This window comes from Rhinolophus sinicus, chromosome 14, assembly GCF_057876585.1.
Source record: "Rhinolophus sinicus isolate RSI-liver-muscle chromosome 14, RSI-T2T, whole genome shotgun sequence".
Taxonomy (NCBI): domain Eukaryota; kingdom Metazoa; phylum Chordata; class Mammalia; order Chiroptera; family Rhinolophidae; genus Rhinolophus; species Rhinolophus sinicus.
The window spans coordinates 92222246-92234464 of record NC_142514.1 but is presented as its reverse complement, the minus strand read 5'-3'; the positions used below and the strand labels follow the sequence as shown (position 1 = coordinate 92234464).

At 44.7% G+C, this 12219-nt stretch overlaps 1 protein-coding gene across 1 annotated transcript; it reads right to left on the bottom strand.

Moving 5' to 3' along the window:
- Positions 1-8155: 8155 nt before the first annotated feature.
- TUBB2B (tubulin beta 2B class IIb) lies at positions 8156-11558 on the bottom strand. The gene is made up of 4 exons (XM_019752352.3): positions 11160-11558; positions 10225-10333; positions 9813-9923; positions 8156-9483 (listed from the first exon to the last, which is right to left on the bottom strand). The coding sequence occupies exons 1-4, from the start codon at positions 11214-11216 to the stop codon at positions 8423-8425; spliced, it is 1338 nt and encodes a 445-aa protein (XP_019607911.2). The 5' UTR covers positions 11217-11558; the 3' UTR covers positions 8156-8422.
- Between the last annotated feature and the right edge of the window lie 661 nt (positions 11559-12219).

Genomic DNA, 12219 nt, shown 5'->3' with positions numbered 1-12219 from the left:
GTTTTTGATCTCTTAAAATGATAACTGTTTAAAGCAAAAGCTATAATAATGTATAGTGGGGTTTTCAAAATATGTGAAAATAAGATATGGCTACAAAAGCATAGAAGACAGGACAGCAAATGGAAGCACACTGTTGTAAGGATCTCACCAAATGCATAAAGTGAAATAATGCTATTTGAAGGTAGATGGTGGTAAATTAAAGATTTATATTATAAACCCTAGAGCAACCACTGAAAACATAAACAGAAATAAGCTAATATTGGAGATAAAAATGGAATAAAATAAAACTTGTAATAGAGAACCAATGAACAATAGCCAAAAGTGAAGTGAAAATATCAAGAGCAGAACTGAGATAGACTGGCTCCGAGGACTGCGCTCTTATTATAACAACGGTGCAAAATAATGTGCCACATAAAACATCAGAGTAAGAAAAGTTTTCTGAGGAAAATTGGAAATTCAACATAACTTTAAGAGCTGAAAAGCATTTTAGGAAGAGAAGTGAAATAAGATATTTTAGAGAGGGAGAATGGCATTGCAGTGGTGAAGGTGGGAGAAGGGGAAGTACAATATTTTTAGCTGAAGAAGATTCATGCAGAAAGTTATAAGAGAATCTTGAGCGGCAAAGGGGTTGGCCAGATGGTCAAGTGCAAGTGCCTTGAATTTAGACTTGAGCCTCTAAGGATTTCCTATCTCTGAATTAGTCCCTTGCCCTCAGCTGCTGCTCTAGATATCACTCTTTAACTGGTATAGTCACCTGTTTTGGTGCTATAGTTCACATACAATTAGAGTCAGAAAACCTGGGGTTTATATCGAGGTCTTCCACTTACAGCTGAATGACTTGAGAGCAAGTTACTTAATCTAAACCTGAGTTCTTTCAGGAACTGTCAGTTCCCTACTGGATGAGACTGCCAGTCACATGGCCCATTCTTATAGGAGGGCACGTGATCTAGGCTAGTCATCAGTGTCCCTATTCCCTTGATCATATGACTGATTCAAGGATGGACACATGACACAGATCTGGCCAGTCTGGGTTCTTTTTGTCTCTTGGTCTCTAGCAATAGAGCGGTATGAACTTAAAATTGCTACTATGTGGGGAGATCCTGCCAAAGAATGAAGCCAAAACATAAGAATGCAGAGCCAAGAGAGTAAGTAATAAAGAAGAAAGTTCTGATAACATATTCAGAGGCTCCAGACGTAGCCATGATAGAACCTGAGAGATCAGCCCCTGGACCTTTTAATTATGTGAGCCAATAATTTCTCAAACTTACCCCTTCTGTAAGCAAAGTTTTAATTTATTTCAGACACAATCAAAAGCACCCAAACTATACAGTATTCCTGTGAGGGTGAAATCACATAAATGTGTAATAAAGAGCACATGTTCAATAAGTACTAGCTATTATCACTTTCTTATCACTACACATACCTTAATGACATTTAATTCTCCATACAAGAAGATATTAAGAACTCTATTTTATAGAGGGATTTAGAGAGGTGAAGTAACTTTTTAAATGTTCCAAGGATAATAAATTACACAATTGAAATATCTTTCCATGCTCCATGGTAATCTCTATAGTAACATTTCTTGTACATAGTAGGCACTTGGTAAATGTTGACTCCCTTCTCCTTTCCTATAAATGAGATCCTAAAATCATGTCTATATGCCCAAGAGCTAAAAGAAAGCAGAATATGGAAAGTTGCTTCTCTAGATTCTGGCTCCCTTAGGTATAGTTTGCTCTTCAGAGCGTTATCTTTGAATGATCTGACATACTCAATGCTAGAACCTTCCTGTCTTCGCCTCTGAAGGCCTGTCCCTCTCACCTGACCTTCCACATTCTCAGGTACTTCTGGATGTGGGCATCCCACAGATCCCCTGGCCCTGGCTGGCCCTCTAGCCCTGTGACTCGCATTAGTCTTAGATGTCTACCAGTTTCTCCCTGGGCAAGTGTGTCCCACAAGCTCTCCTGTGTGACCCAGGTGCCCCACAGCTGCACATTCCTGGTGTGCATCCTGCTGCCCTCTCCTCCCACCCAATTCACCAAAGCAGTTTTGGTTCTTTCTCCTCAGTGACCAGCTTTGCAAGTCAATGAACATATTCATGAAAACAAATCCCATTACTTGAGCTGATAAATGTTCATGATCAGCACAACCTGACATGGACATTTCATTATAGGTCATTGAAAGGAATTCACCTAGAAGTCATGGATATGTGTGTCATCAGCTGACTACAAGTTAGAAATTTGGATCAAGAAATCTTTCAAGTTATATAAAAGTCTAATCACTATGTTGTACACCTGAAATTAATATAATATTGTATGCCAATTGTAATTAAAAAATAAAATTTAAAAAGATAAAAAAATAAATGAAAAAAGGAGAAATCTTCTTTCATTAAGTCTTCAGCTGTCCATTTTAGAAAATGAGGACTCCCAACATGAAACACTTTGCAAACTCATGTCTGCAGAGAGCACAGAAAGAGGAGCTAGGAGATCTGGGTTAATATCACTTCTTAGGCAATATCTACTTATAAAAGAAACCTTCCTTCCTAATAGAACCTCTAAATTATTGGAGTGAAAATGTAGCCAACTAAAAGACTACTTCTCTCAGCCTTCCCTGCAAAAAAAAGGGCCAAGGAAAGGCAAACAGAAGTCATTGGAGGAACTCCTGGCATAGGTCTTTAAAGTGGCTTTCTCAGCTGGAAGGTGCCCTTTTACTTTCCCTCCAACACCTTCTTGCCTAGAACCGAGATATCATGACCAGAGCTGCAGTGGCCATCCTGAAGCCTGAGGAGAACTTGAGGTTGAAAGCCAATGGAAGTGATACCGTGTTTCCCCGAAAATAAGACCTAGCTGGACAATCAACTCTAATACGTCTTTTGGAGCAAAAATTAATATAAGACCCAGTCTTATTTTACTATAAGACCGGGTCTTATATAATATAGTATAGTATAAGACTGGGTCTTATATTAATTTTTGCTCCAAAAGACTCATTAGAACTGATTGTCCGGCTAGGTCTTATTTTTGGAGAAACACGGTTAAGTAGAGCAGAAAGAGGATATTGTAGAGCCACACTGTGTGTCTCTAGACATTTTTAAGCGAGAGGAAAAAACAACTCAAAGCCACTGTTGCTAGATATCGAACATCAGCCCTAAGTGATACAGTGATGTAGGAACATTGCTAATTAAGCAATGAGCCTTAGTTTCCTCATTTTGTAAACTGATGGGGTCCTATTAGACCTCCCCTCCATTTCTAAAACTCTACAATTTTAAGACTCTATATGGATACACAAATACAAAATCCCCAAGGCTTGCCTGATCTCTATTCTATATTGGCCTTCTGGGCAAATTTGAAAGCATGTACATCCTTAGGCAGAAATCAAAATGGTTATGAAGATAGAATTACCACATAACCCAGCAATTCTACTCCTAGATATGTATCCAGGAGAAATAAAAGCATACAACACAAACATGCATATGAATGTTCATAGCAGCATTATTCTTAATAGCTAAAAAGTGGAACCAAATTAAATGCCCATCAATTGATGAATGGGTAAATAAAATGTAGTATAAGAGGTCTGGCAATTAAGTTCATGAACTCATCCTAGGAAAAGTGCTACATAACTCATTGCTGAATATCACTACAGTCACCTTCGAAGTACTCCCCTTGGGAAGCTATGCACCAAAGCCAGTGCCTAGTCCACTCTTTAAAGCAATTTTGGAACTCTTTTTCTGGAATGGCTGGCCATCAGAGCTGTTGTCGTATTCCCCTTGATGTCCTGAATGTCATCAAAATGTCTTCTTTTCAGTATTTCCTTTATCTTTGGGTAAAGAAAGAAGTCATTGGGGGCCAGATCAGGTGAGTAGGGAGGGTGTTTCAATACAGTTATTTGTTTACTGGCTAAAAACTCCCTCACAGACAGTGCCATGTGAGCTGGTGCATTGTCCTGATGCAAGAGCTCCTTCAGGACCGTTTTTGTACACACCTTTCTCATGCCAAGATTTTTAGTTAAGATTTTCCTAACTATTTCTCTACTGATGTTTATTTCGCCTGCTATGCTTCTCAGTCAGCCGATGATTTTGACACAAAATTCAATGAATTTTTGCAATGTTTTTGTCAGTTCTGCTCATTACTGGCTGCCCTGACCTCTCTTCATCAGTGATGTGTTCTCTCCCCTCAGAAAAACGTTTAATCCCTTTGTACACTGCTGGGTTCTTCATGGCATTATCCCATAAACTTGGACTAATATGTCCCTGATTTCACTTCCACTTTTGCCAAGTTTAAAAAGAAATTTAATGTTTATTCATTGCTCTAATTCAAGCCCAGACATTCTTGCATCAGCACACAAAATCACGCAACAACAATAATGAACGCCACTCAGCAAGACACCGCCACATGTCGACACGAACACAGCTGTGAGACACTGATATACCAAGGTTATGAAATCTTACTGAGCTGTTTGTACAGTGCTGCCAAATATAAACGCACGGTGGCAAATTCGCGAACTTAATTGCTATACTTCGTATGCATACAATGGAATATTATTTATCGATAACAAGGAATTAAGTACTGAGACATACTATAACATGGATAATCCTTGAAAACATTATGCTAAATATAAAAAGGCAGACACAAAAGACCACATATATGATTCCATTTATGAAATGTTCAGAATAGGCAAGTTCATAGAGACAGAAAGAAGAGTGTTGCCAGGGGTTGGAGGGTGAGGAGAATGGGGAGGGAATGCCAATGGCTATGGGATTTCTTTTTTGGGTGATGACAATGTTCTGGAATTACATTGTGGTGATAGTTGCCCAACTCTGTGAATATACTAAAATCCACTGACTTGTACTCTTTTAAATGGTGACTTTTATGACATATGAATTATATGTCAGTTAAAAGAAAAAGAAATGACTATGGAACATTTTGAGTGAAATCAATTGCACCAAGAGAAGCTTCTCTGGGTATGTGTTGGCGAGTATGTCCTAAGAAAAATATGAGGGGTAGGGGAGGTAGGGGGGAAAGCCTCTAAGAAACAAAGGTATGAGTGAGTCTGTTTTCAAGTGAATGGCTCAAGTTTGAGGCACATTTATAAAAGTGTGACATCACAGTAGACTATTGCTTACACATTGAAAAGAAATCGGCATTATAATAGTTATCAAGTGGCTTTGTCTAGTACACAAATCACCTCTTAACTAAAATGGAGGTATGTAAAAGGTGGGACTCCAAAGAATTTTTATTAACTTCCTGCTCATTTGCACAATAAATATCCCGATAGAATATTCTTCTTGCACTCATGATTGCATTAAAACACGGTATTGGTGGTGTTTTAGAACCGGAAGTTCTGCATTATCTGTCAAAATGATGGCATTAGAGACCAACGGTTTGGCATGTTATCTGTGCTAAGCCCACACAGGGAGGTGGAGTTGTGGACCAAGGACACCTTTGAGTTTTTCCTTGAAACCAGGAACTTTCTTTTTCCCATCTTCATAATCCTCATGTGTTCTTGTGTAAATAGGACCTGAGATATGCAGCTGGAGAGAAAAGAACACTGGGTTCAAGATCTGACTTGTGCAGAAAGAACCCTGTGACCTTAGACAAAAGTCTCTGACCCTCAGTCTACTTGTTACAAAATAAGGTCAAGCTAGGTGATCGCTTAAGGTTACTTTTAGTTCAAATTTCTATTTATCTAATATGCTGTTAGGGATGAAATGGGAAATCTAACAGACTTAGGTCATCTCTGGGGCTGATGGTAAATTTGGAGCACATTAGGGTTCCCGTGTCTTCTCAGACTTCCAGGACGACCTCAAGGTGACTTTAATTCCCTCCCTAATGCTAACTTCTGACTCGGCATCACATCCTAGTGGGTCTTGTAATCTGGGTGCTGTGCCTGCCCAGAAGTGAATATTGTCCTGCTGGCACATCAAGAAGAGATAGAACTTTTCCTTTACAGAGTGTTGAAAACACACCACCATCACCACCACCACCAAATCCCATCACACAACAGTAATGAAACAAAGGAAGCTCAGTTTCAAACAGTAGCTCTTAATCTAGGTGTTAGTTTGTGTATTTTCTTGTTTTTGAACCGTTTTCCTGAGTATGTATTTCATGTGCATATTGATATTATACAAGTGCTTTTAAAGCTTTGCCCCAGAGCATCTGCTTGACTGATCAGTCTGGCACCCACTCTGAACATGCGTAAGCTCTAGCAGTGTGCAGTTGTGGGTGTGCTGACAGGCTGGCAGGCTGGCCTGCTGGGTGCCTGCTTATCCCTCTTCTCACAAGGTGGGAAAGAGAAGCAAGATACAGCATGCCAAGAGGCACCTGGCAGCAATCCCTCTCTTCTCCAAAGTTACTGATCATGTGTCTGACAGGTTGTGGGGAATGCATGGCCAAGGATAGATCCAGGGGGCCCTGGCAGCTAACCCAAGTCTTCAGGTCATTTAAAACCAATGTTACCCTTCAATTAGATTGTTGGAAGCTTTACACCAGCTCAGCAGGGAGGGCACCTGCCAGTTCCCTGTTAAATATAGAAAACTGGAGCAGAAGGCACTGGTTTCTTATCTGTTTGACCCCACTCAGCACTAGGTCTAGTTTTTCTGATATATAATACTTGTAGAGTGAACTGGTGCTCTTTTCCATTTATGGGGGCTATTTCGTAGAATTAACATATTTTCACACTGTTTAGAATGACACTGCTCGCTTTTCTTGGAACTGTTTTCAAATACATGACAGCTTCTTTAATACGGGAATCCTTATCCAGCCCTCATTTTTCTTCTGTTTTAAATGCTTAAGTAGGAGTAGAACCAAATAGAATGAAATGAAAACAGGGTAAGGTTTAAAGTATTATTTTCTTCTAGTTTTGAATGTCTAAAAATTAGAAAAATCATAAACCTACAGTTTTCCTGATTTTTTCTTCCCATAGAGGTATGTAAATAAGTTTTTTACATTTGTTTATAACTTACACTCCACTTCTTTTCCCAAAATAAGAAACTGGCCCAGAAAAGGCTTGCATTCATACCATTTTGACAAAGTATAATTGATCCCACAGAAGCATATGATCTTAACTGAAAGTCACTTGTTGGAATCCCATGGTTTCTTTAGTGGTAGAGTTTGAGTCTAGAGGCTGTGGTGGGTTCAAATCCCAAATTCCAGCTCTGCATGGTAAAAATGCAATAAACTAAAAATTGTGTCTTGCCCTTTAAAGTAAAATTCTCCGATGCAGAATTTATACTTTCATATAAATTCAAATGTGTTAACTTAAGTAAAAATAGTTTGTTATGTAGTATAAACATGATTGCTGAGAAGAAAATTTGCTTGAGAATTTTAGTGTATTAACAATTTATAAATCTGTGGCTATTCCTAAGTACAGCTGGTTTCATTAACCTATAAAGATAGTATCATACCCTTTGTCAGAAAATTCCACTTAGAGAAACTTATAGGATAGCCAGTCTCATATCCACAATCATACAAGCGTATGCCTAAAATGGTTCACTGTGGTACTATACTATATGAAAAAGCATAAAAATTGACATGTCCATTGATAGGAAATTGGTTAAAAATATGGCACAACTACATAATGGACACTGTGTATCCATTTAAAGGATAGAAACTGTGTTTTAGTAAATAAAGGAGGCAGCAGAACAGTGTTAGTATGTGTGTGAATAAAGCAAAAAGGAATCTACATAGGTTTGAAGTATATGGAATATTTCTGCAAGGATGCAAGACAGATAAGAATGCTAAGAATGGTTGCCCTCCAGCATAGAAACTATACCCAGGGACACAGAAGGAAGCGAGACTTTCCACTCTATCCTTTAGAATTTTGTCCTGTATGGATGTAGTAAATAGTCAAAAAAAATTTTGTAAAGGAAATAGAGGTATAGTAGGATTTCTACATGAAAATACATTTAGTGTGATTTCAAGGAGGCATCACTTCAACTAATAAAATATTTACTTTGAGTCATTTCAACATTTGGATTTATCTCCCATCTTAAATTGGTATAATTGTAGTTGGTTAGTTCAACTTTACCACCGAAAGAGTAAATTCGTTTGAACTTTTACCTCTCCCTTCCCGTTTCTAAAGGAACAATTTACTATGTGTTCTGTAAGTTACACTTAAATTGATAATAAAGAACTCAATAAAGAGGAGACAGAAAAGAGGACCATCAGGACACAAATATTTATGTGATTTTAGCCATTACAACAGTAGTTCAGAAATATCTCAAGTGTTACATTGATGTTATCAGTATTACAAAAAGAAAAAAATGACAGGCAACAGTGAAGAGCACCAGAGAACCAGCGCGCACACCTAGAGCAGACCATGCTTCTTTCCTTCAACTGCCAAGGTATTTTCACCAGTAAAATATCACCAGTAAGCCCCCCGCCCCATGCTTTCCTCACCGAGTTTCCCCAACCTGTGTTAGATTGTGACCTTAAGCCTCATCCTCGCCCTCCTCCTCCTCGAACTCCCCCTGTTCGTCGGCAGTGGCGTCCTGGTACTGCTGGTACTCGGACACCAGGTCGTTCATGTTGCTCTCGGCCTCGGTGAACTCCATCTCGTCCATGCCCTCGCCCGTGTACCAGTGCAGGAAGGCCTTGCGCCGGAACATGGCCGTGAACTGCTCCGAGATGCGTTTGAACAGCTCCTGGATGGCCGTGCTGTTGCCGATGAAGGTGGCCGACATCTTCAGGCCGCGCGGCGGGATGTCGCACACGGCCGTCTTCACGTTGTTGGGGATCCACTCCACGAAGTAGCTGCTGTTCTTGTTCTGCACGTTGAGCATCTGCTCGTCCACCTCCTTCATGGACATGCGGCCCCGGAAGATGGCGGCCACCGTCAGGTAGCGGCCGTGGCGGGGGTCGCAGGCGGCCATCATGTTCTTGGAGTCGAACATCTGCTGGGTGAGCTCGGGCACCGTCAGGGCGCGGTACTGCTGGCTGCCCCGGCTGGTCAGCGGGGCGAAGCCGGGCATGAAGAAGTGCAGGCGCGGGAAGGGCACCATGTTCACGGCCAGCTTGCGCAGGTCGGCGTTCAGCTGGCCCGGGAAGCGCAGGCAGGTGGTGACCCCGCTCATGGTGGCCGACACCAGGTGGTTGAGGTCTCCGTACGTGGGGGTGGTCAGTTTCAGGGTGCGGAAGCAGATGTCGTACAGCGCCTCGTTGTCAATGCAGTACGTTTCATCTGTGTTTTCTACCAGCTGGTGGACGGAGAGCGTGGCGTTGTAGGGCTCCACCACCGTGTCGGACACCTTGGGCGAGGGCATCACGCTGAAGGTGTTCATGATGCGGTCGGGATACTCTTCCCGGATCTTGCTGATGAGCAGCGTGCCCATCCCTGACCCGGTGCCGCCCCCCAGCGAGTGGGTCAGCTGGAAGCCCTGCAGACAGTCACAGCTCTCTGACTCCTTCCTCACCACGTCCAGGACTGAGTCTACCAGTTCAGCTCCCTCCGTGTAGTGGCCCTTTGCCCAGTTGTTCCCCGCCCCGCTCTGGCCTGCCAGAGGGAAAGACACTTCATAAGTCACTGATGATTGGTTTAAATTCCTGTTTACTTTAAACCCCTTAATGAGTCAGTGTTCAGATAAGATTAATTCAGGTTGTTACCTAACTGTCCAGACATTAAAATATTTGGTTGTGGATATAATTATAAGTAAGGAAATCTAGGAATACCTAGCTATTAGAGGTGTTTTAGCTCATATTAAAAGTAAACGAACACACAACTGGATGTTCTTCATGCTTTCCCTCAGGTAGTCACACCTCTCCACACTGAGCTACCTGGAGTAAGATCAGCCTCCCATGCCATCAGCCGGCCCAGTCACTCACCAAACACGAAGTTGTCGGGCCTGAAGATCTGGCCGAATGGTCCAGACCTGACTGAGTCCATCGTGCCTGGTTCCAGATCCACAAGGATGGCCCGAGGTACGTATTTGTTACCTGAGGGGAACAGAGCTGGACTTAGACCTGCAGGTAGAGAGCTCTGAAGAGAAAGACTGTACCAGCTTCCCTTTCTCAGGCACTGCTGTTGCCCCCCAAACAAAGACTCACACAAGACCCACCAAATTCTCAAAGGATTCATTCGACTGTGAACCAGAAAGCCCACTAAAATACCACAGTGAAAGAGTAGGAATCCGAAATCCTCTAGTCCACCCTCCCCTGGGGCCACACTCCTGGGGCTAGTTCCCCGGAACAGAGGGGGTGAAAAACTGAAGTGGTGGTGGGAAGTAAAGGCAATTACCAGTGGCTTCATTGTAGTACACATTGATTCTCTCCAGCTGCAAATCACTGTCTCCATGGTAACTGCCAGTGGGGTCGATCCCATGCTCATCACTGATGACCTCCCAAAACTGTGGCACAGTAAAAGGTTAAATTTAGCCACGCCCGACGGTCAGAAAGGCCACGACTTACAATGAATAGCACCCTCCCCCCACCCTCAGTTCCGACAACCCTTCCTTTCAGGGAGCTTTAGGGCTGGGTGACCCGGCACAGCCGCAGGGCTTGTATTTTGCAGAGGCAAAAAGTTGAAATTAGGCGTTTCCCCAGGGAACAGCTGCTCGCGGCAGGAGGCGAGGGTTTGGGAATGAGCGGGAGGAACCAGCAATAGAACCATCCGCATCCTCGGCGAAGCACAGCGCTCAGGGTCACAGCTGCGGGAGCCCGCCAGAGGCGGGAGCGCAGGGACTCCAGCCCTCGCGGAGTGAGTGTGTGGGGAAGAGCGAGTGGAAGGACTGGTGGTTTTAGATTCAAAGCACGTCCCGAGACCTCAGGACAATCACTCTCTCCCCTCCCCCCCCAACTCGACTCGGGTTCAAGCGAGTCAAATCAATTCTCCCTGCGTCCCGCCGCCTCCCGCAAACGCGTGCGCGCAGTCTCGGAAATACACTGGCGCCTTCTCCAGGCTCGCGTGTCTGGCTAAGTGAAGAGCAGGGAGGAAGCGGAGGCCGAGAAATGACCAGGATTTCAAATGAATTACAGCAAAAATGAAAAAGAGGTTACTCCCCCTCCCCCACGAAAGTCGCCTCCGAGCCCACGCCCCACTCGGCAGCACAAAGCAGTCTGCACTTGGAGAGCCCCAGGCCTGCTCAGGATGCCGCTGGCGCCCAGGAACCCAGAAGAGCTCTACTTTAGGCCTGGGTCCTCGCTCCATCCCCACCCAGTCCTCGGTGCGCCCACCTTGGCTCCAATCTGGTTGCCGCATTGGCCCGCCTGGATGTGCACGATCTCACGCATGGTGCTAGCTAGCTTCTTTTGGCCCCGGTCGGCGTCTGGTCAGTCTGTCCGTCCTCCCTTACACACCCACTGCGGGGTCACCGGGAAAGCGCTCGGGAATCGACCGGCTAAGAGCGGCGGCCCAGCGAGCTCAGCCTTTTATGCAAGAAGGGTGGGGCGGCTCGCGCAGGCCGCGCCCCCAGCCCAAGCCCCCCAGTCCCCTTCGCGCTAGCGCTCTCCAGGCCCGGCTGACGTAATGCTTCGAGCCCCAGGGACTGTCCAGGGGGCTGAACCATGGGCCAGCCGCCAATCAGCACAGGCTTTCGGACCCAGTGAGGAGTGTGGGCTCTGCGGAGTAGGGGTGGGGGGTGGGGATGTACGCATTGTCTAGGAGTAGGGTGGGGGCGTGGGCTAGGGCTGGGGCTGAGGTGGAGTGGAAAGAGCTGGGTACTGAGAATTGGGGGTGGGTGAAGAAACCGAGAGCGACGAGTGTGGCAGGCCAGGAATGTGGGGAGAGCTGGCATTGAATGGGGTGGGGGTGAGGGGCTGGAGCAGGTGGAGAGGCCGTTAGGTGCGCTAGAAAGGAGTGCGCTATGCTCGGAGTACTGGCAGGTGGTAGGGTTGAGGTGGCACAGGTGGTGCCGCCAGCGCAGATTGGGTTCCTTCTTCTGCCAAGGGCCAGAGATCCTAAGCCACCAGTACTCAGTGGGACCACTGACCCTGTGCCCCAACCCTAGAAGCCGACGACTGTCCAGAGGCCGAACACCGGTCACACTTGGGAGAGGACAGGAGGTCCCAAGAGGAAGTTGTGTGTGATCATATTGTTGGGGTCTGAAGGGCCGTGACCCTGGACATCCAAGGCTCTAGAGCCCAGGGTGCCCTCCGCCCCGCCCCCAGCATCCGCTTGTTCTCAGTTCTTTGTCTCTGTCTTGAGCTTCTAGCTCTCTCTCGCTGTGGCTGCAGCTTCCAGGACCGGCGTGACCCTCAACACCCTTTCCAAGAGTCCACAGCTCCTCAGCTGGTA